The 26,064-nt window shown below is 30.3% G+C and overlaps 2 protein-coding genes across 13 annotated transcripts in view; one reads left to right on the top strand and one right to left on the bottom strand.

Annotated features, from left to right (window-relative positions):
- The window catches only part of Cbp53E (Calbindin 53E), a 404,419-nt gene that overhangs the window by 53,641 nt on the left and 324,714 nt on the right, over nucleotides 1-26,064 (bottom strand). The gene's annotated exons all lie outside the window — the stretch shown is intronic.
- On the top strand, nucleotides 10,940-14,223 carry LOC143201374 (general odorant-binding protein 56d). Its single transcript, XM_076412387.1, has 2 exons — nucleotides 10,940-11,099; nucleotides 13,443-14,223. The coding sequence occupies exons 1-2, from the start codon at nucleotides 11,040-11,042 to the stop codon at nucleotides 13,821-13,823; spliced, it is 441 nt and encodes a 146-aa protein (XP_076268502.1). The 5' UTR covers nucleotides 10,940-11,039; the 3' UTR covers nucleotides 13,824-14,223.

A 26,064-nucleotide genomic window follows, 5' to 3' on the forward strand; every position in this document is an offset into this window, starting at 1 on the left:
ATCTACAAATGTACTGTTAATAATTCCTAATTTCTTCTATTTGTCCTATGTGTTCCATTTATGCAAGTTATGTAGTTAGTTTCACTTTAAATCCTTTATATTTTCATTTCTTCATTTATGTGTTCATATAATCTTTATCTTATATCTTATATCCATATTATAACTTATGTCCATATGTCCTTATATCCATTTATCACTTAAAAGGAATATATATCACAAAAATAACAAATAAACAATCTTGATAAAAAAATAATTTCTAATTTCTTTTTAAATAATATTGCATTGTGTTTTGTTTATTTATTTCACTCTTTGATCTCACCATTGAAGATAGCTCATATTTCGTTTGTCTTCTATGACTTACGAAAATATGACACTTAAATTAAAAATCGATTCCATCCAAGTACGTTATTGTCGTGGAGTTAAACTCTTAGACTGCACGGCTACCCGTTTGTAGGGGTGTTAAAATATCGATATAAAAATATCGATATTTTTTTGCTCTAAGTATAAAAAATATCGATACTTTACAAAAAATATATCGATATTTTTAAGAAAAAATAATAATAGTGAAATATTAGCCTAAAAATTATATTTTTTTTCTAAATCGCTTAAAGGGTAACGAAAATATCGAAATATCCATAGATCGATATTTTTTCTACATCCCTGCCCGCTTGGTTTGTTTATTTGTTTTATGTCAGTGATCGACCACTATGCCGGGTTGCTTGATTTGGGTGTTCTCTTAATAAATTCATTAATAATTAACTAATTCTTAATAAACTAATTAATATCGCAGATTACACAATAATGTTAGGCCTAAATATTCTCTCTCGATATAGGCTTTAAGCGTGCCAAATTTCACGCCTCCAGGTGCCTCCGTTTTCTCTAAGGGAGTCAAATTTTCGCTAAGCCTATTAACAAATAGATAAAGCTTGAAATGTTAGATTTATACATCCATTCTAAGTTTAAATTTCAACTATTATCTATCAAAAATATCTAACTATCCTATGTTTATACAATCTTAAATGTTCAACAAGCCTTCGAATTCGCAGACATCGCTTGTTTGAATACAGACAAATAATGACCAATCATTATTACTTTTGCTATCATTTTCAGGCAATATTCATACTATTTAATATAAATGTCCATTCGCTCCAACAAATTAGCGTTACAAAAATATTTAGAAACGTTCAAATGCGATTTTATATACTTTGTATATATTTGTTTTTGCACTGTTATCTTACTAGTGATGAAAAGTGAAATATTTAGTCAGTGCCATATTACTCTCGCCCTTTTCATGTTACTGTTTATGAATCTTAAGATTCATTTTCGAACATTTCAATTTAAAAAATGGTTACATTTAAAATTTTTAGTTTTTTTTTTAACAATATTTCCTGAACATCATGAGTATTGAGTTTCACTCACTCTATTGAGTGAGTTCATTCACTTTATATTCTTTTATAAATTACATCTTTGGCCAACTAATAATTTTTTTATTTGTGTAAAATGATACATAATAACGAAAGATAACCTATATAGCTTGATTGATAGTAAATTCTTTAAATTTAACTTATAAGATCATAACATCATATATAACCCTGAACTTACATATCGTATATATCATATATGTAGACACTTTGTTATGTCTTTTAAGCAATTCATAGAAAATCACTTTAGGATGATTCCACAAAAGTCACAGTATACTATAACACCTTGTTTTTCCTTGTTTTTTTTGTTTTAAGTCACTCACAAGATTTAAATGAGCTTCGTCTGAGTTTGGCATCAATTTTGGTGCTATAACTCGTCCATTTCAGTTTTAAAACAATTGATTTTCTTTCGCTATTTTTATACAGGTGTAATATGGCTAGAATATTTTTGAAATCAACGATAAGATTTTCGTGCTTCTTCGTTAGCCTTTGTCCTTGCAGCAGCTTTTGGTACATATACAAGCACTGCGTGTGTCATAAAAGCCGAAGAACATTCTGGTATATGCTGTCTCAAGTATACACACGTGTGGACTTAATTTCGTAGTTTTGGACTTTGGTTTGCATTTCTGCTTAATCAGTTAACTGGATTTTTCCACTCCTAATTTTCGTTATATCTGACTCATTACCTTGTAGATTATATGAGAAAATCAATTAACAACATCTTTTTTAAATGATATTTCTAATGACGGTAAATCATACTTTTTTTTAATATTCTATGTGTGTTACATTAATATTAATAGGTTTCATAATATATATTTTGATTTTAGTTAAATCAATGTAAACAGGTTTGAATTTTAATGGGTTTTTACGTCCCTTTCTTGCTGTCTCCTCCTCTTTCTCGCTATATTTATACGTGTATAACATATATAATATTGGTTTTTATTATGATTAGTTGTTATTATTAAGTGTAGAGTTTCGATTGGTTTGGCTTTGTTCGTAACGTTTAATGTAGGGTGATAATAACATAGGTTATGAGAAATTTTTATACCTTTATATTAACAATTCAAATGATTTTTACGAATATGACGTCATAATGGGTTTCCCGCAACATCTGTTTTAAACAGCTAAATTAATTAAATAATATCCTCGTAAATATTGTTGTCAAGTTGTTGTTTCGGTAATTTTCAGCCAAGAGTCATTTTACGTTCGTCTACAACTTCAGGTCTATTGGATTGTAGTTATTTTGATGCAATTTATGAATATTTATATGTTGAGTAATATAATATCTATATATTGTTGTTACGGCCTTTATAAATAATTGTTACTTTTTAATTAAAATTAATGATATTTATCTAATCAAAAATCTTATTTGCTAATTGGTAATTAAAAAAACAATTGTACAATATGTTAACCTTATACGTATATGGATTACTATTCATTATAAATAATATTTTATATATAAAATATTTAGTGGCCTAAAAGCATTGCAAATGTTATATTTGTACAGTTAATTAGACACTATTAGTCAGGCAGAATATTAACAGGATATATATATATATATATATATATATATATATATATATATATATATATATATAATACAATGTGACTTGTTGTTCAAAGAAACATAAATAATTATAATAGACTACCTTGTATACAAAAACTAATATATTTTTAAATGATATTACTAATTTACTAATAAGATTTTTAATTGTATACTTCGTATTTATATAATTATTATTTCTGTCAATATACATGCTTTATATAATCTAATCACTGGTTTTAATTAATGCTTTTTACTAATATAGAATCTGTGTTTGTCTTTGTTAAATATTTTTTATTTATTTTGTTATTATTAATTTATTTATATTATTAGTTACTATTTCAATTTTTTTTCAATATATATATATATATATATATATATATATATATATATATATATATATATACATATATATATATATATATATATATATATATATATAAAATACAATGTGACTTGTTGTTCAAAGAAATATAAATATTTATAATAGACTACCTTGTATACAAAAACTAATATATTTTTAAATGATTTTACTAATTTACTAATAAGATTTTTAATTGTATACTTCGTATTTATTTCATTATTATTTCCGTTAATAATTATTATTTCTGTCAATATACATGCTTTATATAATCTAATCACTGGTTTTAATTAATGCTTTTTACTAATATAGAATCTGTGTTTGTCTTTGTTAAATATTTTTTATTTATTTTGTTATTATTAATTTATTTATATTATTTGTTACTATTCAATTTGGCCCAAGTTTTCTACGTACTGCCCAATATAACTCTTGTATATTTTAATCTTAGTATTTATAAATTTTACAAATATTTTTTAAATATTTTAAAATTTTGTAAATTTTTTTATAACTTATAAATTATTGCTAATAAATAAATAATAATATTGGTATAAATAACTAACTAACAACAATGGGGTATATAAATTAGCTCGATCTGCTTTATGAAAAATAAACTAGAATATTATATGAAGTATTTGACCTTTTCATTTTATTAAAAATCTTTACTTTCTGGCAGCATACAAATCGGATAGTCAGAAGAATGCTTCTTCATCTTTCGATATTATGCAGGAATTCGCTATATTTTTCGTATCTCAAATAGGCCCATCAAATGAACCAATTAATAATCACAAGAATAAACATCTGGTAAATACAGCTGGTAGAGTTTTCCAATTAACCAGTCTCTTATTGATTTTCACGATTTTTCATTTCATGTTGCAATATCAACTGATCATATTTTTACCTTTCAAATGACAACAAATTTAATACCTACTTAAACATTCGGTTTGAGCTTTTAACTCCGCATCTTTGTCTGAACTTGTCTCTTTTAGGTCATCTTTTTCTTCGGATTTAAATTATTAAACACACTCCATATATATTATTCAAATTACATGGGCATATAATGTGCCCTTCAATTAAAACTGGTTCAAAATAATCAGAAGAAATAATATCCGACGAATATGAAGGTTGGTCGTTAGAAAAAGAATCTCTTGAGATTATATTTGTTGAATCTGACTGTTTTCTCTACTTCCTTTGCTTAGTTAAAATACTTTTGAGGTAGCCAACAAGATAAAAAAACAGGGGTTCTGAACGGCACTTACTTGCGAATCTTTTTTTTGACACTTAAGCAAATAATATATGGAAGCCAAAGTATGTGATAACTTAAGAGGTTAGGATTCCTTAAGCCACACAACAGAGTAGATATTTCGAAAATTGGTTGAATTAATGTGTACTGTCAACATATCAACTAGAGACGACAGTAAGAGACGCCCAGCATCCGCGTTGATTGGTCAGAACTGCTCATGCGCTCTTATGCTAAACTATCTTGACATATTTCACAGCCATGTGTTGTTCTTTATAAGAGTTATGGTTAGGAAATAATTTTCAGGTTAATATTATATTTTCAAAATTTTGAGGTACTATAATTATTTATTATTTAATATAGAAAATTATCGACAAACAATGCGAAAATGCGATAATAGGGTATGAATTACTAGTAAAATGTTATAATTGTGTAGCACTAATTTTGTAAATTGCTATGTAAGAAAGGGATATTTATGTTAATTAATATGAAAACAGAATTTGTTTGAAGATTATATTATAGGTAACAATTAAAAAAGGTTATATTTGCATATTTGTGTCAAAAATGGTTGATAATGTTAAAATTCCCAAACTGACTGGATTAAATATCAAAGAAATTTATGACCATTACAGCGTGTTGCGTTATTGTAAATTAGGGTAAGTTTATTCATATTAATAATAATATATATATATAATATATATATTTTTAAAAATTTAAAAATTAATCCCCTTCAGAAAAAAGCTATGCAAACGGCGATATACTTTTATCATTGGATCAATTATTTAATAGTTGCCACTCCAATAATATAATAGCTACTGAATGCAAGCCTTCTAGAAAGTTTTCACCGAAGTTCAATACACTAGGAATTTTGATGCAAAGCGATTGAGGACTTAAATAGTGCTTAAATATTATGGTCCAAGCAAGAACAAATTTGTTAAAGTGCCATCAATTAAAAATTTAAAACTACCGAGGGGTTTCATTTCATTAAAAATGTGTTTAGGGTAAATGATGTAGCTCGGTGCATGGAGGTAAAACGAAATGAAACAGGGGTGTTTACATTATGTGACCGTTATTTATTGGCTATATAAAAAAATGTGAAAAATACAATTAGATAAAACGGATGGCAGCGGTGTTACCTGGAGACGACGAGGCCTGGGCAGTCGATGGTGGCACGTCTAAACCAAACGATGTTTGAGTACTGAATCCATGGAAATACCCTTCAATAACATCCCGGATAAACGTCTCGGGGTTGCCAGCTATTCGTTATCGGGTTCTAGTTGGCGCTGCTGGCACCCCGCCCGTGTTCAACATATGGGATTACATTTCTGGGTATTTTGTAGACCGTTATTCCACTATGTAAAATTCGACATGCTTCAAGGTCGCTACAGTGTTATTATCCAAATAAATATATTGGCTTAAGGCTACTTAAAAAAGATAGTGGATTTTTTTGGATCTATTAAAGCTCATGGATTCAGGAATATACATCTTTCGGCTAGTATGTTTGAGAAATCATTTAAAGCGCTCATCATAAATTAATTTTTTCCATCTCATTAGCCTTTAGGAAATTGTGAAGAGGTTAAACATGGGTATGCTTTACATAATTTACGTTAAAGACTAATGGGGGATGTATTGCCAGGAGTTGAGAAGTTGCAACTTGACTCTATACTATCAATACCAGATATTCCTGTATGAACAAATGAGGCAAGGCAATATCTCATGCCTCTGAAAAGTGTTTAATTATACTATAATTAGGTCTTTGAGGTTTATTAGGTCGATAATATAACATATATTTGGTTAAATATCTTTAAAAATAATGTACGCCATATACTTCTGTATAAAATAGGTAAACAAAATTTTAACATTAAAAGACTCAAAGTTTGCTTTCAGTATAAGAAAACAAGGGGCAGAATTCTAATAGATCATATTAATTGATGGCACTAAACGATTATGAAAAATTGAAAAGACAGAAGAGATAATTTTGATTTGTTCCAAAGTATTTTATATTATATTTATATTTTATACATAAATTACATTCTCTAGAGGTCCCTATTAAGTTTTCTCTCCATTACTTTATGTATTTATACATAACCTATTCTGCAATTAAATCAATTACAGAAAGGCACAAGGTTCTCCAACATTACCAGGCGGAACTATGTGACCGTTCCAGTCCGTACCATAACACCAAAAAAAAAGGGAGATAAAAACCCCTTCGTAAAAATCCTGGCCCTGATAAGGTTGTACAACATCAAATCGGTAAATTCCCCAGGGGAGACATCGATTATCAGCCAAGTACGGTTGAGCACCCCGCATTTTTTCTCTTTCACGATTTAATCTGAACTTTTCAAACGAGACCAGCTTTTTGGCTATGGAAACTGATCCATCTGATTTTTTTCCTTGTCTGCGTTCGCTTTATTAATAGCGGTCATTTGTTTGATTTGTTTGTCTATGACATTTTTTGTTGGGTTTCGGATTCGGCGATATATATCGTAAAATGATGGGACTTGAATAAAACTCGTGAAATATGTTTTTGGATGTACAATAAGAATCGATATATCTTGCAATCTTGCATATCTTGCACAATATGTTTTGCAAAGCCATTACACTTATTTATTCGTCAGATAATTCTTTCGAAAAATATCTATATTCCATGGCCTTCCCTTCCTACATCTCAGGAGATGGCGGTCTTACGCCGCCTGGTTACTAATATGTCTGGGATGACTGTCCTTTGTTGGATTTTACGCTTTTGTCGATAGACAATACCAAACGTAAATTACAACTATGCTATATAGGTATTCGAACCTATGACTACCGTAGCAATATATCTATTCTTGCCTTTTTAATCACTGCTGTTGCGTAATCCAAGCAGTGATTAAATGAGATGAAACCACTAATCAGAAGGAATAATATACGACGAATATAAAGGTTGTTCCTTAGAAATAGAATCTCTTAAGATTGTATTTGTTGAATCTGACTGTTTTCTCTCCTTTAGGTTGTCGTAGAATATTCCCAATATGTTTTATTTCCAGTCACAGTATTTTCATTTTGTTTTATTATGAAAACACTAGAAAATCCCCTAAAAGTTGCTTTGTAAAAATAAAATTGGAGGTAGGCAACAAAATAAAAACAGGGATTCTGGGCAGCACTTAAAATTGAACGGCGATATAAATTGAATATTCTTGATATACGTCAGGATAACGGATCATTTCACTTCATCGAAAGGCACTAACATCATGTAAAAATCGGGTACTTATTTGATGAATTGTGATTTACATTTGTATAATATGAATTTACGGAGATTGAATAAAGCTCATGATATATGTTTTTGTTTGTACAATAAGAATCGGTATATCGATTCTCTAAAAATATATCGATATATTTTATTTGGATATATCGAAACATTTTCAACAAATCTATATGGTTTGCAAAGAAATTACCCTTTATTTTTCGTCAGGTAATTATTTCAAAAAATATCTATATTTCATGACCTGATTTCTAAATAATATTCCTAGAATATACCAATATTTGTTATATCGATATTTTTTCGATTTCTACTAACTGTCGAGTGACCAATTCCGAGGCCATCCCAGGAGACATGCGGTCTTACGCAGCCTGGTTACTGATATATCTGGGAAGATTGTTCTTTGTCGGATTTTACGCTCTTGTCGATGGACTATACCAAACATACGAAATAGATGACTTCCTGTCTTTTTAATCACTACTGTTCCAAGCAGTATTGATATTAAGTCCTTGTTTATATTAATATCAGTTCAAAGTTCAAATGTTTGGTAGTTGAGAGGAATAATGATTGATAAATATAACGGGCGGTCCTTTATATCAATATTTTGTGTTCAATATTTGACTCAAACTTATCGGTAATGAGGATAACGTTTTTTATTTAAATCAATCGTATCTCAAATTAAAGGAATAACTTACTGTATTCAAGACTTGAATTACTTCGAATAGAAAAATAGTGACATTGGTATAACATTTATAACGCTTGAAGTTTAAATTAATTAGTATACTTTGTCGTTGTTTCACTTGAAATTATCTTAAATGCTTTTTTATATTCTGTGGTGCTTCAAGATATCAAGCTTAATATACTACTACAGTTGGTGAATTGAATTTATAAGACAATTATGATGCAACTAAAATATACGGAATTCTTATTGACATCTACTGAGACTACGTACTAACTGAAATAGTATTTTTGCTTAGGTGTCTCAAAATGAACGATTTTAATATATATTATATAAAAAAGCGTTTAAATATTAGGATGCAAGTGGAGCTTTTAAAATTATTTGGAGTGAATTTTTTTTAATGTTTGAAACAGAATAAAAGGAATATATTTTTGTGATATATTGTAACCGACAATAAGTAATGGATATACTACGATAAGCTAAAGTTAAATATAAAGGTTTTGCTGCATTTGATATATGTTATAGACATTATGCAGACAACTTTTATATTTTCACTGAGCGCATCAGCTCACAAAAGAAGCTTTCCACTCTATAACTATGAAAGAATTTCTGGCCGAAAACTTAATAAATATCATCAGACTTCATTATCTCTCGAAAACTCAGAACATCAATAGAAGAAGAAGGAGAAGAAGAATCACAATTTACTTTGAATGTGATACAATAAAAATCTATTAGTTTGCTTTTTTTTAATCAATTTCTGGTATCTTAATCCTTATCTTTTAACCATATTTCTCACCTAACATATATATTACTAAATTAATAAATACAACAGGTTGATTAAAAGACTAATTTATTTACCTAAATTGTTAAATAAAATTGTATTGCTCCTAGCTTATTTATTTCACTCTTTGATCTGGCCCCTTAAAAGACCTTAATAACTTTTACAATTATATATACCATGTCTCTAGAACCATATGGCCTAATAACAGTTCCTAAGCAAAAACAAGTGAGTGACTTAGAAAACCTAAATATCTTGTAAGCTAAGAAGACAGACGATTTGACACATATCTCGGGTTTTTCTTCACACGTGTATATAATTTCCGATAAAGCTGGCACATTAATTTGTTTTCTCTGCAAAAAATGTAAAAGATAACTTTACGTTACCATACCATTCTTAACAGTTTTTTATCAACACTTGCCATAACTTTTTAATAATTCCAAAAATACGGGAATAAATGAAAGTAACACAAAACAGTACTTAAAATTATATAACTTTGTTTAATAATATTTTATTCACTCACTTTCAGTTTTAATATCGTTTCACATCTAACAAACAAACATTCACTTAATTTTAACGGACGCTATCGTATATTAATTTATAAACTTAAAAAAAACCTTTAGCCCCAATATTGTTGGATCCTAGTTCGTTATTGTGGGCGAGCTAAAGTCTTAGCCCCTGGGTTTGTTTACATATATTTTTATATATTTCAAAGTCTCCTTTTACCAACTATGGGTTTATCTGGACTGGGCCTAAAGTTTAACATGGGCTCCGAAACACTGTCCTCAGCATTAAGCCTACCGACTGGCGAGTGACCAACTTTAGTAATCATCTTACCCAGGTCTTACCCAGCCTGGTTACTGGCGTGGCTGGCATCATATTCCTTGTCGGATTTAGCACTCTTCCCTAGAATATTCACAAATTTTAAACAATCCCAAACATAAATTTACGACCATGCCCCGGTAGGATTCGAACCCGCGGCTATCGCAACAGTAGGAGGACCGTCCCATCGCCTTTACCACTGCGCCACCAAAAGCTTGTTTATATATTTTGTGTCACCGATATGACGGCTATTCCTGGTTACCTGATTTGGACGTTTTTCGTGTTATTAGAATATATTTATTTGTAGCGCATATTACTCAAAATATTAGCCCTAAAAATTCTTTCTCGATATAAACTTTAACCATGGCAAATTTTAAGCCACTAAGTGCTTTAGTTTTCTTCAAAAAAGGAAGCAAAATGTTCGCTAGGTCGATTGTTATATAGATTGTTATTATTTCTTGATAAAATACTATAATTTATAAAGGAATTAACGATTAATTAATTTACAGCTTCGAACAGCTGTTGTAAAAATCCTCTTGAAAGCATTTTAAAGGAACGACAAACAACAATGAAAGTTGTTTATTTTACAAATTGATATAATTCGAAATCCAAACGAAAAATGGAGATTCGGGTATTTTCGGACATTTGTTTTTCATCGTGCCGACACATAAAAAAGAGGTAATTATCATACGAACGACAATCACGCTAAAGCCGAATTTCGCCTCTTCCATCTCTTTCGCTCGTATCGAATCGATGATGGGGATCACCGGCGTAAAACCCCATAATCTCTATATGAAATACAATAGATTTTATCCCCCCAAATGGTCGTTTTAACCGAACAAACTGGTACAGGAGGAGATACAGTAAATTTCGCGACCTCGCTAGTCCCGATACGTATATATATATAAACAATTGGGTTCGGTAGAGTGGATTTAATTGCAGACAGCGAGCGGATCAAACATGAATGGACTATTGAAAGTGTCAGTGTTGGTCATCGTGGTGTCGGCCATCTCATGCCAGGTAAATGCAACGGTGTTATTTAGTGCACGCGCTTCACACAATTCGAGTGATTAGAATTTTAATGGAAATGTTTTAATAAGTATAACTATTTTTTGTTTTCAAAAAGTTTTTTTTAATTGAGTTTATATTTCAGCTGATTTTATCATCAATGTTTTTTTTTAGAATACTAATTATTATCATTAGATTAATTTCCTATTTTATATTCATTTAAGAGGTCAGGATGAGTAATCTTTACATTCTTCCAATATTTTAAGCGACATTTATTTTAAATTGTCATCTCGGGTTTATTATAATTCACTTTTTATTAATTATTATTATATATTTCAGTATATAAACCACCCAAACAAATAAATCAAAAAAGAAATAAATGATAAAACAATTTTATCATACCAGTTATTCTTTTTAAAACTTTATATACTCTTGTACGTATTTAGCATAATAGATAATTTAGATTACATTTTAATTACTGGCGATACAAATGTATATTGACATGTTATTTTATATCCGCTTAAGAATTCAGATTTTTTTTAAAATGTTTTTATTTCGGCTTTTGTACCTGTTAATTATTATTATATATTCTATCTAAATCAGCCTAAAAAGCCAATTTTTCTTTACTGCACTTGACGAATTCTGCCATCATTTGTTTTTTCTTCTTCGTTAAAATTTTATATATCTATTCATAATTTTTGCGGTATATTCAGATTTCTGTCTAATTGTCTATTCAACTTATTGTCTCTTTATTAACATCATTTAATTATAAATTAATTATCAAACATCAGAAATAGATCATTTAAAACGTTAAATATTTTTAAATAAACTTAACAAACATATTGTGTAATTTTGATTTGATTGTTTTTGCTATGCTTTAATATAATTCATTTATGTAATATTAATCTGGCATTTTAATTACCCGAGATTAAATTTTAATTAACTTGTTCTTTTACATTAATTTAAAATATCGAGATTAATAATCTGTTGTATTAAAGTTTGAAATAGGTTTTTGCGTTGGCTATTTATTGTAATTAAATTTTCTGCATATATTCTTTTAAAACCAGTTTAGGAAAGATTTTATTTAATAGTGATATGGTTGCTGTTGCTATGCCTTAATATATTTGATTTATGCGATATATATACCACATTTCAATTTCAGTATATTACCTTCATTAGCATTATTTGTTTATTATAAGGCCTCCTCTATTAGCTTAATTTTTATATTTTTTTTACCAACTCTAGTATCATTATGATTTATGTGTCTTGTAAATTATACAATAATTAAACAAAAATTAGCGCCAATAATTAGTTTAAATTATTTAATTATAATCAACATCTTAATGTAATTGACTTTTAACATTCATTAATAGTGTTTGATTCTTTTTAAGACTTGTTTGCTTTTTGTCGTTTTTCATTCTTCATAATGGGAAGCAAAACCAACAACTATAGGAAATATTAAAAATAATTTATCGACTATAGGTATATACGTACAATTCCTTTTAAACCAGACTTATATAATACTGACTTAGTTTTTGTTGTTAGGCTTATATAGTATTATATTAATAGTACAGGTTAGTTTGCGGATATCAGGATTTACATTAACATATTACAATTTTGTTGATATTCAAGAGATAATGAGTTTTATGTTTTACAAATTCTATACCTACCCAGATAACAGTAACAGAACTATATATTTATGATAGAAAACTATAATTCCTCTATGTATCTATTTTTAAGATATGTACACATTTTAGTAATGTAATATTGTCGTATTTTACTAATTGTTTACTAATTAAGCACTAATTAATAAAAAACATTCTTGCAGTAATTGCTGAATTGTTATTATTATTGTCGTTAAGTTAAGTTCTCCACTTTGTTAAGTCTTCCACCATCACCCCCATCATATAAGTTTTAGAGTTCTATGAAAGTTTTTTTCCATCATTATATTATTATTAGAGTTTTTATTTTTTTATTCTATTGGTTAAATGAACCAGGGAATATAAGAAAGTATGATAGATAACGACTATTTTGATATATAAGAATTTAAAATATAAATTTTTACTTAATTTATTTTATTAATTACAATTTTACGAAGAATATTGCCCAATTATGTGCACTGAAATTGTGAATGTAGTTAATTGATGGAGGTTGTTTCTAAGCAATTATCTCGAAGAATCAACGAACTTTATTAGCATATCAAGTATTTTAGAATCATAGAAACTATTAATACGTTTTTATTAAAATAAATTTTGATATTAAAATTAATTTCGAATCTCATTAGTGGCAACATCACATTATCGTCTAGTGAATATTCAAAATTGACATTTTTACAAACACGTGACTTGTTTTTAGGAATTCACCGAGGAACAGAAGAAGAAAATCCTGGAAAACCGCAAACAATGCATTGAAGAGACCAAAGTCAACCCCGAACTGATCGAGAAAGCCGACCAAGGAAACTTCGTGGACGACAATTCCCTGAAATGCTTCACCAAGTGTTTCTATCAGAAAGCCGGATTCGTAAACGACGAGGGCGAAGTCCAACTAGACGTGGTAAAGGCCAAACTGCCACCGCAGGCCGATAAAGAGCAGGCGCTCGCCATCGTGGAGAAATGTAAAATTAAGGGAAAAGACGCTTGCGATACCGTTTACCTGATACACAAGTGCTATTTCGAGCACACACATCCTGAATTGTTTAAGAAAGACGAGCCCAAAAAGGAAGAGAAGAAAGCCTAAATAACTAAGGCTCGATTTTTTTTGGATAGTTGTAATATTGTGATTTTATAATAGATTAGACTTAATTAAATAGTTCTTCTTTTTAAGATCACTAATTTTTATTATTGTTTTTATAGACCATCGAGTTGATATGACCCACTTTCACTAAAATCACATGTATGGTTTTAAATGTCTTCTTCTACAGTAATTTTAATATATAGCGTGCCAACTAATTCGTCAAATAACTTAAGTAATGATTAATAATGAGTTGGAAACATATACATCTTAAGAGTTCGTAGATTTTGATAGATATTTTGTATTATGTCACTATTATTTATGATTATTATAGTATAAAGCCACTGTTTCAGGATATTTTATTCTGTTTTGTACAATTTTTTAAAATAAATGGTTGTTAACATTTTTTGATTCCCAATCATTTTATTGAAAATAACTGGTAATTATAGAATATATATGTGATACATTTTTGTTTTGAAGTAATAATATTTGAGAGATTTAATAGTTTTCCTTTTTTTGTAGTCGAAAATATGATGTAGTTGAAAGTATTGCCAATCGGAAGTTACAAGTTTTCACAACTTTCAGTATGTTTTTGTGTTATTAATAATGTTCAGCTTTTAGATTCTACGACTAAATACGGTTAGTCAAGGCATTTCTGTAAATATTACAAAGAAATATTTATATATTTACTTATAGGTTACGTGTAAGATCGATGCAAACAACGCGACAAAACTACAGCACACATGCAGTGTAACTACACACTGCAGCAAGTAATTAATACGTTCTGCTTTTGTTTTATATGCCTATTTCAGGATATTACATGCTTAAAATATCAGTCTACTTTCTCATCTTGATTTGCGCAAAAAAATCAATATGCGTAAAATTAATACTATTAATAATCTAAAACACAAAAGTGCAATGTAAAAATGTAAAAATGAGATGTGTCAAATGTGGCGAACTCAATCTTCAAGGCTAATAACGTCCTGATTGAACGGAAACGTTTGAAGATGCGGAAGTGATATTGGATGAAGTCCCAACACAAATTTAAAAAGAATTAGAAGAAGAGTTGAATGTGGCCTAATTTGTAAACAATTACAAGCGATGAGATTGGTCCATATGTTAAGAAGATGCCAGATGAATTGAAAGAGAAACAAATCGAAAAGTCGTCAAGTAACATGCTGTGTTGCCTAGTCAACGGCTGATAAAACATATTTTTTTTTGAGAATCCCAAGAGATTATCACCTGGTGAAGCAGAACTATCGACCACAACACAAAGGCTGCTTTGCTCGCGAGACCAGCTCTGTATCTGATCGAACTAGGTTACTGTCGTATATTATCAATCTGTAGAAATAGTCAATACTGATCACTACCGACAGCATTGATTAAAATGTTAACTATCCATTGTAACAGGTCAATTGAAAAGTCCCCGGCCTACCATAGTAAAATACATTTTTTGCCAAAATTAGTTTTTTTCAACATAATTCCCTTCAAGGGTGATACACTGATTATAGCGACAGCCCAATTTTTTGATACCATTTTAGTACGATTTGTCTTTTGTTTCAATATTGGCCTCAGTTTCCGCGATCACCTCTTCAACATCACCTCACGAAATTTTCTTCCCAGCGAGCATTCTTTTGAGATCTGAGAACAGGAAATCTCTGGGGACCAAATCCGGAGAATACGATGGATGAGGAAGCAATTCGAAGTACAATTCGTGGAATTTTGTCGTCGTTTTCACTGACTTATGACGCGGTGCATTGTCTTGGTGAAGCAGCACTTTCTTTTTCTTCAAATGCGGCCTTTCTCGGGGATTTCGTCTTTCAAACGGTTCAATAACGCTATGTAATAATCACTGTTGATGGTCCTTCCTTTTTCAAGATTGTCAATGAAAATTTTTCTATGCGCATCCCAAAATACAGACGCAGTCCACTCGGATGACCGCTGATTGGACTTCGGAGTGAAATGATGGAGCCATATTTCATCCATTTTTATCTTCAAACACTGCTCCGAATCAACAACTCGTTGTTTTTGGTCAAAAGTGAGTTCACGCGGCACTCACTTTGCACAGAGCTTTCTCATACCCAAATATTCGTGAATGATATGATGTACAAGTTCTATTGATATCTTTAAAGTGTCTGCTATTTCATCCAATTTCAATTTAAGATCATTCAAAATCATTTGGTGTTTTTTTTAATGTTTTCGTCGGTAACAACCTCTTTTGGGCGTCCACTGAGTTCACCGTCTTCGGTGCTCATTTGACCAGATCTAAACTTAGCATGCCAAACTTTGATGGTTGATTTTCCTGGGTCAGTGTCCGGAAACTCAGCATCAAGCCAGGTTTTTGGCTCAACTGCATTTTTTACCTTCAAAAAGCAATTTTTATCAACACGCTAAATTCCTTTTTATTTAATGTTGCTTCACTCAAAATGCTATAATTCACAAACTAATAATCCGACAGCTGTCAAATTTAAACACGCATATTTTGAGGGGTAGGGCAAACTAATAAACATATGGATTTAATTCTAGTAGCGCCATCTATGTGTCAGGCCGTAGACTTTTCAATTGTCCTGACGTGTTTCTACCGAAAAAATCTTAAGCTTTAGCGAAAAAGTTGGTACGTTGGTCCATTCCCTGCTTTCTGGGTTGCCTTGGATGGTAGAATCAAGTAATTAATTATATGTGCTAATAATTATAAGAATTTTCACATGTGTTAATATTTGTCGGTCGCATCCTCCATTAATAGTTTTGTTCGGCTTTAGCAGCTTGTGATAAAACAAACGGTTTCAAAATGACGAGCATATATTCACTTTTCATTAGTCATCAATAACTGTATTTTATTTAGTAACAAATTGAAGCAAAATCGCCATCTTTTTCTGGGACTAAAGCAATATTTCGATCATAAATAATATCGCTTTTTAAAATTCTTTCGTTTCAACACATTTGACATAAATTTTCATTCCAATTAAATTTACAAACTTTTAAATTCCAAAGATTTTCAGATGGATGAAAATTTAATTACTTAATATTAATGGTTCTGAAAGGTATATTTTTTATATTAAAATCAGTATATTTGAAACGTCGATACTAACTAAACTCTACAAGTGATATTAGATGGAGTATTAGATTACTCTATATAGAATGTTTCCTCAAGGAATGTTCTAGAAAAGTATCGTATCGTGTAGTAGTGTTGTCTGACATATGAGGCTGAATTACGATTTATTCTACTGACATTAAGCTTGAAACCTATATGCTTAATGTATATTTTGCGTAAGTAATACCATCATAGATTTATACATCTTTGAAAATGTCAAGTTTAGTCCCTGAAAACTTAACTGAAATTACCGTGAAACTTACTGTTAGCATGCCCTAACCTTAAAAACATGTGAGGTCTGGTGTCGAAAATTCAGAAGTGGTGATTTCCTTGTGCAAGACAAAGAACGTTCTGGTAGACCGAAATAGTTTGAAGATGAGTAATTGAAAGACATATTGGATGAATACACAAGCCAAACTCAAAAACAATTGGCAGAAACGTTAAATGTGACCCCCAGGAAACGATTAATAATCGATTCAAATCAAATAAATGACAGGCAAATGGAAAATTGAAAAATTTTCTGTGAAATGCTGCTTCAAAGGTATGATCGGAAGTCGTTTCTGTATCGAATAGTGACGGTTGATAAAAAGTGAATTTATTTTTGTTACCTGTTATTACCAGGCATGGCCGGCCGATCGGCTCCAAGACCAAATCGTTTTGGTCGCAAGACAATACTATGTGTTGAGACCAGAGTGGTGTCGTATGGTGAAAGAGTTAACAGTGATCGCTACCGACTACAAATGATCAATTTGAACAATTCATTGACTAAATAACCTTCAGAATGAAACCGAAGACACGGTTTTACAGCTCGATAACGCGCCGTCCCATAAAGCAAAACCGGTTAAGGTGGCGTTGAAAGCACTTGGTTGCTACATATTAGCGCACCCGGCGTACTCTCCAGACCTTACCCCGTCCTTCCCGTACCCCGGAAAATGTTTCCAGGAATAGTTTTGTTCAAAAGAAAATCAGTTTTTTGGGATGGCGTCCATAAATAGCCTGAAATATGGGCAAGATGTATAGAATGGCCAATACATTTTTAAATTCTCTTGAAAGTCATGTTTTTTTGTTTTAGAAGAAATCGGTAATGATTTTCCGATATATATCATGGAATATGATTCTTAAGTAATATAAATATCTTATTTGTCAAATAATGTCAGTATTAGAAGAGATAACAATGCTTTTAAATTGTTAATATATAATATCCTTTAGTCATTGAAACAGTTGAAGCAAATTCTGCGCGAACTTTTTGTGGATGTATTACTATCCGGTATCATTCATATACGATAATTATGATTTTCAAATGTTATTTTGGGCAAAATTGGTGTCATAACGTCGAACAGTAAATTTGATAAAAAAGTTATATTAGTTGGACATGCTGCTCAGTCCTCTAACTTGTTATGTCACATAGTGTCAGTCAGTCATTGATAAATTATTAGTTTACAATTTAAACACACGTTTTCGAAACAGTATGGCCGGCGCAGGCGGTCAACATCGACCCTCCCGTAGTGAAACTTCCTATACCTTCCAATAATAACGAAAAACACACTTTATGTTTATAGTTTAGACATAAAACCAAAAATTCCATAGTTCACAGCTAAGAAGGCTGAATTTTTCCAACATCTTTATTATTATTTTTCCTCGCCCATTCTGCACGATAAACTTAAATCTGTTGGTTCATATTAAATTTTTAAAATTGAAGAAAGTTAATATCGCATTACTTTTATTTACGGCCAATATTACCAGTACATAATAATTTTCTCAGTCGGTAAAAGAGATTAAATTAATAGAGACGCACGGGGTAGTTACTAACGCTCTTTGAAGGTTCTTTTCACTTTTTTTAGAACAATTTCCCTACTTAAGTCGATTAAGATTGCTTTTATTTCTGTTTTACGAGGATTTTGTTACGTTTTAACTAAACATTTATAATTGAAAGGAAGTAGAAAGGGAATTTGTAAGAGAAGTGATAATTACTTAGATCGTTTTAAGCTAATTTATTAGAGTTAATTGATTTTTTGTTCTACAGTTGTTTCCTAAAAGAACAATGAAGCGAATAAAGTTAATATTTATAGTTATCTTGTATATTCCTATATATTTTTATAGGACATCATCAGAGTAATTAAAAAATTGACCAACTAAGACACCATCATATATATTATTAAAAAACATTCATGTTCATATCCCAATATTTTAAATAACGCGCTGGTAACAATTTGGGGTAACAATTACCATTTTTACCTACAATAATATTAAATTACTAAAATTTACTTTCTGTCCGCTCTGTAAATTTGCATACATTTTACTCTAGTGTAACTTATTTTGTTGTTCTTTGAAGCCAACAGAAATCACCCATAGTATTGATATTACACCGTCCCTGGTACCGTATCTTTATCTCCTTGATATTTTAAAACAAACGTTTCTGTTGCTTTTAAGTTACGTCACCTGAATTTCAGAGAGAAATCAATCTGCTTGTGTAAGAAGTGTACTTTAGAGTTCATTAGACAAACGAGAGATTTCAACCGGTCTGTCATACTGACAAACATTTTATCTACAATTTCTTTACATAATGTCCAAATCTGCTTCTTCAATATGCTCGTGGTTGCTTCGAATTTGGAACCGAGTATCGCTTTATGAAAATCCATTATTTGAGCTTAGCTATCAGGAGTCGAAATGATCTTTAGACAAAGCTTAATATTCTTCTCGTCAAAGTTTGTTTAACTATGTTGTTCTGCTCACCCATCATACACAGAGACTATATAAATATCCTCTTTGATGACAAATCAGTATCTGGAGAATTTTTAAATCTCTATACAGCCTTTAATGGTGGGCTGTATGGTTAATTTTCTTTAAAATTTTGTTACTATTTCAAGAAGTTTCTTTTATGTGAACCCAATTAGAAAAATAATAAGCATTTTCATCAATAGTACACGTAGTACAATGATTTTTCGATACAGAAATAATGAAATGTCCGAAAATTGAGATATAATTTTAAATTATATAATACTAGCGACCCGCCCCAGCTTCGCACGGGTGCAATGCTGATACTAAATTAAATACACTACAGAAAAAATATGAACGTTTTATATAAAAACATAGCGGCCCGCTCCGACTTTGCACGGGCATAAAATATATATGCCTATGTCACTCAATGAAAACATGATTAAAATCGATCCAGTATTTTTGGTTCATTCATTACTGCCTTTGGCCTGCACCCATTAAATTTGGAGTAAAACAATTCCTCTTCCCCTATACTTACTATGAAGATTTCCTGCTATCTTTGGAATATCTAAATTCATACAATTTTTATTACATTACACATTTTTAAACGCAAATTTTAAATTTGTAATATCTCCGAAAATATTTGTTTAATTTACATGCTGTAAGGAACCATATTGATCTATATTAATTGCACACTGTATTTAAGGTACTTAATTCGATAAGGATTAATGCCGTATTGCTTAAAATAGCTTCGTAAATAAGCCATTTTCTCACGTAAAAAGTAAACAATAAAAATGGTTAATGTGGGTTATCCCTAAAAGAAAAACATATACCATCTCGGACTTTTTTGTAGACCTTTTTATGGTGTACAATACTGTAGTACATTAATTTGATCTAACTCGTAGGATTAGGCAGCGTTTTTGCTAATTGCTAAATAAGCCTAAAAAAATAGGTTAGAAACGTTAGCAAAAAACGTTAGAAAAAAACGTTAGAAAAAAAAATCACGTTAGAAACCTCTAAAATTAGCAATGTTGCCTTAGTATATTATGCATGTATTATACATATAAACCTTCCTCTTGAATCACTCTATGTATTCTCGGAAAAAAACCGCATCAAAATCCATTGCGTAGTTTTAAAGATTTAAGCGCACAAAGGGATATAGGGACAGAAAAGGCGACTTTGTTTTATACCATGTAGTGATATATAGAAAGAAACGAAAACGATATTTTAAAAATTGTTGATAATTTGATGAAGGTAACACTTTGTCTGTATTGTATTTAGTATTTATTCCAATACTTCAATCAATACATAATAATAGGAAATGCCAAAAATTCATTTAAATTTATAGCGTAAACAAAATATCCTGAGCTCGGAGAATTCTCCGAACACCCTCCCCCCATTCAGTCCTGAAATAAACCGATGAACCGTACGAAATCTGTACAGTCATTCCAAATTTCCATTTAATTTCGGTTCATTTTCGATTCGGATTTATTTGTTTCAATTTAGGGATGCTCCGATCCTTCCGCCGTGATATATTCGCATTGCGTAAGCTCGCCCCCGGTTCGGAGTTGAAAAAAATTGTTTACCTTTAGGAATATCAAACATATATTCAATTCGCTTCTCGGGATTTTATCAATGTATTCCTAATGAACACGTATTATTGACATAAAATATATATAGGGGGAGTAGGGAAGAACTGGCACCATTTACGGTCTACCGGAAAGTCTCTATCTGTGTTGTGTTCGGAAAAATCTAAATAATTTTCAAAAAAATGGAAAAAAATATTTATTTAAAGTATTGTCCTTTTGATTCTATACATCTTCGCCATTTTTCAGGAAATTTCTAAATGCCACCCAAAAAGAAACTGTTTGTCCTGTGAGAAAAACCATTTATCGAGCCATTTTCTATATATATCCGATAATATGTTCCATCCTATATAATATGTTCAACGCTTCCTTGGTGGGTTTTGCTTCATGAGACTGCGCCTTACCCTGCTGTAAAGTCACTTTACCGCTTCTTCGGGCTCATTCTGGGCTTTTTCGATCAGTACGTGATTCAAATTGATCATCTGCTTTCGGTGATAATTACTATTAATTGTTTCACCAGGTTTCAACAGTTCGTAAAACACCACGCCACTTTAGTCTCAATTAACACAGAATACTGTCTTGCGACCAAAACGATTTGGCATTGCAGTCGATCGGTTGGCCTCTCCAGGCGATAACCATGATTTTTTGGGCTTAGTGTTTTCAGAATAAATTCACTTTTCACCATCAATTACTATTCGATGCAGAAATGACTTCCGATCATACCTTTGAAGCACCATCTGAGCGATTTTTCATTTAACTGTCATTCAATTGATGTGGTACCTATCTTTACATCTTTTGGATTTTTCCCGATACTCGGTCGTTGGTTATTTTTTTGGCCTCATTTAATGCTTCTACTAATTGTTTTGAATTTGGGTTGGCTCTTCATCAAATAACTCTTGTAAATGTAACATTAACGTCTTTCCGGTAATATAAAACTTCATTAACTTAATATAGCTTTTGAGTTTCATAATAATATAACTAATCAGGATTATTCTAGCAACTTGGGAAGTAAAAAATATTCCAAAGATAAATAAACTAACTAAATAAGTCCCATTGCCCAAGAATATGATGTAATCGAACTGGAGAATACACAAGGTAAAGAGATCTACATGGAAATGGTATCCAGAACAATAATATGTAACAAAATATCATATATTTATAAGATGTTCCTTACGTGTTATTCTCAAACTTATTTTCCTCAGTCACGTAAGTAACACTTAGTAACTAAATAGAACATCTCAAACACTTACAATGTGTTTAGGCGTTCTTCCATTTATTTTAATAATATATCAAATCAAGCGGGTGACGAATCAAGATGAGCTTGACGTTAGCTCTATCAGATATTAAATAAGAAATGTATAAAAACAGTGATTAGTTTTTCCATTATAAACATAATTTAATACAATTACCTCAGAGGAAACTGTTAGTCTGAAAAGTATCGAAGAGGTCTAATGCAACTTCCAGACATGGAATCGTAAACAAACGTTCGATAGATTGGAAATGAACAGCTTAGTTATTCAATTGAGTGAATATTTCTTAATATGGGATTATGATTCAATGTTGATTATTTCCAAACAGGGCGATGAGAATCGAAATAATTAAAGGTATGTATATAATTAATATACGATAATTGTAGGAAATCGTATTCTAGAGTGTGAATTGTTTATGTTCATTACATATGTGTGTAATTGTTCAGAATTCACATGAGTATTTGCTTAAAATTCGCGATGAGAGAAAAATATTAACTCTAAATTAAAATGACTTGACAAGGAAACACACCATCAAAGGAAGCAATAACTAAAAGTAAAAAGGTAAATATGCTCTCTAATGAAAGTAAAATACATTACTTGGATATACAGTTGTTAATTAAGAGGATTAGGCTTCCAGGGGATACCCTTACATAAAAAGAAACGCGCCTAGAGCACTACCTTATCGGTGGTGTGGAAGAGAGTTATAATGTAAATGTAATTAAATAACTCTAATCTGTTAATTATTGTGGCTGTAATTGGTCTCAAATCTACATATGAGTAGTTTCCTGTACACATAACGTTTTTCTATGTTCTGTTGCACTTACCGATGTCAATGAATGCTCATAATTTTTATTGGAATGTATATATATATATATAGATATATATATATAGATATGTATATATATATATATATATATATATATATATATATATATATATATATATATATATATATATTAACACGCCGGGAACCTTTTGTTTTGTGATATTAATAAGTTACCACTACAGTAATCAAAGGCATCATTTATCGAATTCGATATCTAGGATTCTGATAAATACTTGCTTTAGTCTATGTTCAAAACCATGTCCAAAACTATGTTGAGTTTAAGAAATAGCCGGATGGTCTAGGGACTTTCAATTGATTTCTGGATCATAAAAGATTTAAGAACCGACGCAAGAAGAGATATCATAGTGATATAAGAAATTTGTTGGTTTGTATGTTCCTTCGTAGACGAATTATTTCAAACAAATAATAACACAACACTCAACTACAATCGTTATATTAAAAATAATCTACTACAAAGTATTAATAAAAATAATACACCCAAAAGAAAATATTAATATCTTGTAATATGTATAGAAAAAATTGCATTTTTCCCATTATTTTATTAAAATTTCCATTACAGCATAGAATCTGAATTTTATTACAGATCCATTAACAAATATGCAGCCGTTATAAACGATTTTGGATTTAAAATTCGACGCTAAGCTTAGAGATTTATGGTTTTTCGCTAGCGACATTAAACAGTTTTGTTAGTTCCAGCTGAAATTCTGCCTTTTCCAGTTGATTTAATGTAATGTATTTTTTATGGCCCGGCACGAGAGTTTGTCAAAAACTGATAAAAACAATTAATCGGAAAATGCTTAATTGTTGGAAACTGATTCATTAGTTTCCGAAATTGTCCCCCGTTGCCGTTGATTTATCCCAGTTTTTCGGTTTTAGTAATATAATGGTTTTAAATTTGTCTATAGGTAACATATTTTGGTGGTAAATTCCATAAAATGGTGAAAGAAATGATTTAATTAAAAATATTATTTTCCAAATTGTCAAGAATAATGTATTAAAACTTTCATTTTATTTATCTTATTTCTGTTTCTTATATTAAACAAATTATAGAAAATATATTCTAATTGATGACGTCATCTGCAAATGCCCTGACAAGCCCAAATGGCAGTGACACTAATGAATGTTACAAGCTATATGTTGCAGTATTATTAATTTCTTTCATATACTCTAATCAATTTTTCATTTTGGATCGGCTTTTATTGAGAAAAGGATAAACATCTTCAATAACAATTTCATTCTGATTTAACTGCTCGTAACTACAACCATGATGATCCTACTATATGTCAGGAAATAAATCTTTGAAACCAAAAAGGCCAACTGGGATTTGACCAAGTAGCATCAGTATAAGTTTCTAAAAGTGTTATTTTTCATAAGGCATATTTCATCGAATAAAATACCATCTAAAAACTTGTAATTAATGTATAGAAATGCCAAAACCATCACACTTAACAGTTAGGTTAGGTTGTTTATTAGCTTCTTACATTAATTTCTCATATTATGGCCATTTACTAATGAAATATTTTATAAAATTTAGCAAGGTTAGCGCATCAGCAGTGTCCTTGTTAGTATGGAACACTATATAGTTGCTTTTAAGTATTTGCAGAAATATATTTTGATGTCCGAAAAATGACACAATCTTGTCGATAATAGTGAATGATATTTTGTATTCAAGCAAATTTTAAACTGCTAGGAAACCAGTAAAATATTATTAATAATAAAATGATATGAACATTTTGCCTGATACATTTTATTTGATCAAATCAATTATTGTGTCATATTATTGTAACTTTACTCATTTATGTTTAATTATATTTCTCGAGCTTTCATAAAATTTCTTTCAAATATCCTGTTGCGACTCAAGTTATGTATATTTAGCAAGTCGGTCAAATTTAAGTTTAGGAAAATTGTCACTTTTTCTTTTTGTCTGGTCTAGGGTCTAATTTATTAGACCATTTAACTGATTATGTGCATGGTATCGAATGTCTGGTGATAACATGCCAACCAAGAAAGAGATCGTTGCCGAGTGTTTCAGATAATGGGGTTTCAAATACCGAGGCTATTAGACGAAGCCTGTCAGAAGTTATACCTGATGATAACTATAATAATAATCATCAAGAAGACCCGAAATCGTGGAATATTTGAGAATTCTTTAAGAGTCCGAAACGCACGTGTTCTATCGACGTCAGAAGCTCCTAGCTGGAAGAGTATTTTCCACCCCTATATTCTTCAGCTTTACCGATCAAACATCGTGCGTCGACAACGAGAAGTGGCATTGTAGAAATAATTGTTAAGGGATTTTTGATAAGAAGGTGTGGTGAATGAACAATTGACTGAAGATTTGTAACTAAGAAGAACATCAAAATTAGATAGAATTAAGAAGAAAGAATTGATAAGAAAATGTATCAGAATTACTAAATAATTACAAAAATTGACAAGCAAAAATTACTGAAGACTTGAACTGGGAGACCAGAAGCAGTAGAATGTCGAAAAACAAAAGAAGTATCGAGAATTAATCAAGAATCAAAGACAATACAATTTCTATATGTCAGTATTATCCAAAACCACGCATACGATTTAGTAAGTCCATCCTTTCTATCTATTTCATAATTCTTTTCACCATAACATACTGATTAATATCTTTAAATGTATATACACATTTTATTATTAATTAAAACAAAAACTCGTATTTGTGTATTAATTTACACAAATATGAGAGAAAATAAAGTGTACAACGTTATTTTCTCTCGTAGATCTCAAC

Source organism: Rhynchophorus ferrugineus, unplaced genomic scaffold, assembly GCF_030347505.1.
Source record: "Rhynchophorus ferrugineus isolate W39M unplaced genomic scaffold, kcgeb_rfMv2 rfM8, whole genome shotgun sequence".
NCBI lineage: Eukaryota > Metazoa > Arthropoda > Insecta > Coleoptera > Curculionidae > Rhynchophorus > Rhynchophorus ferrugineus.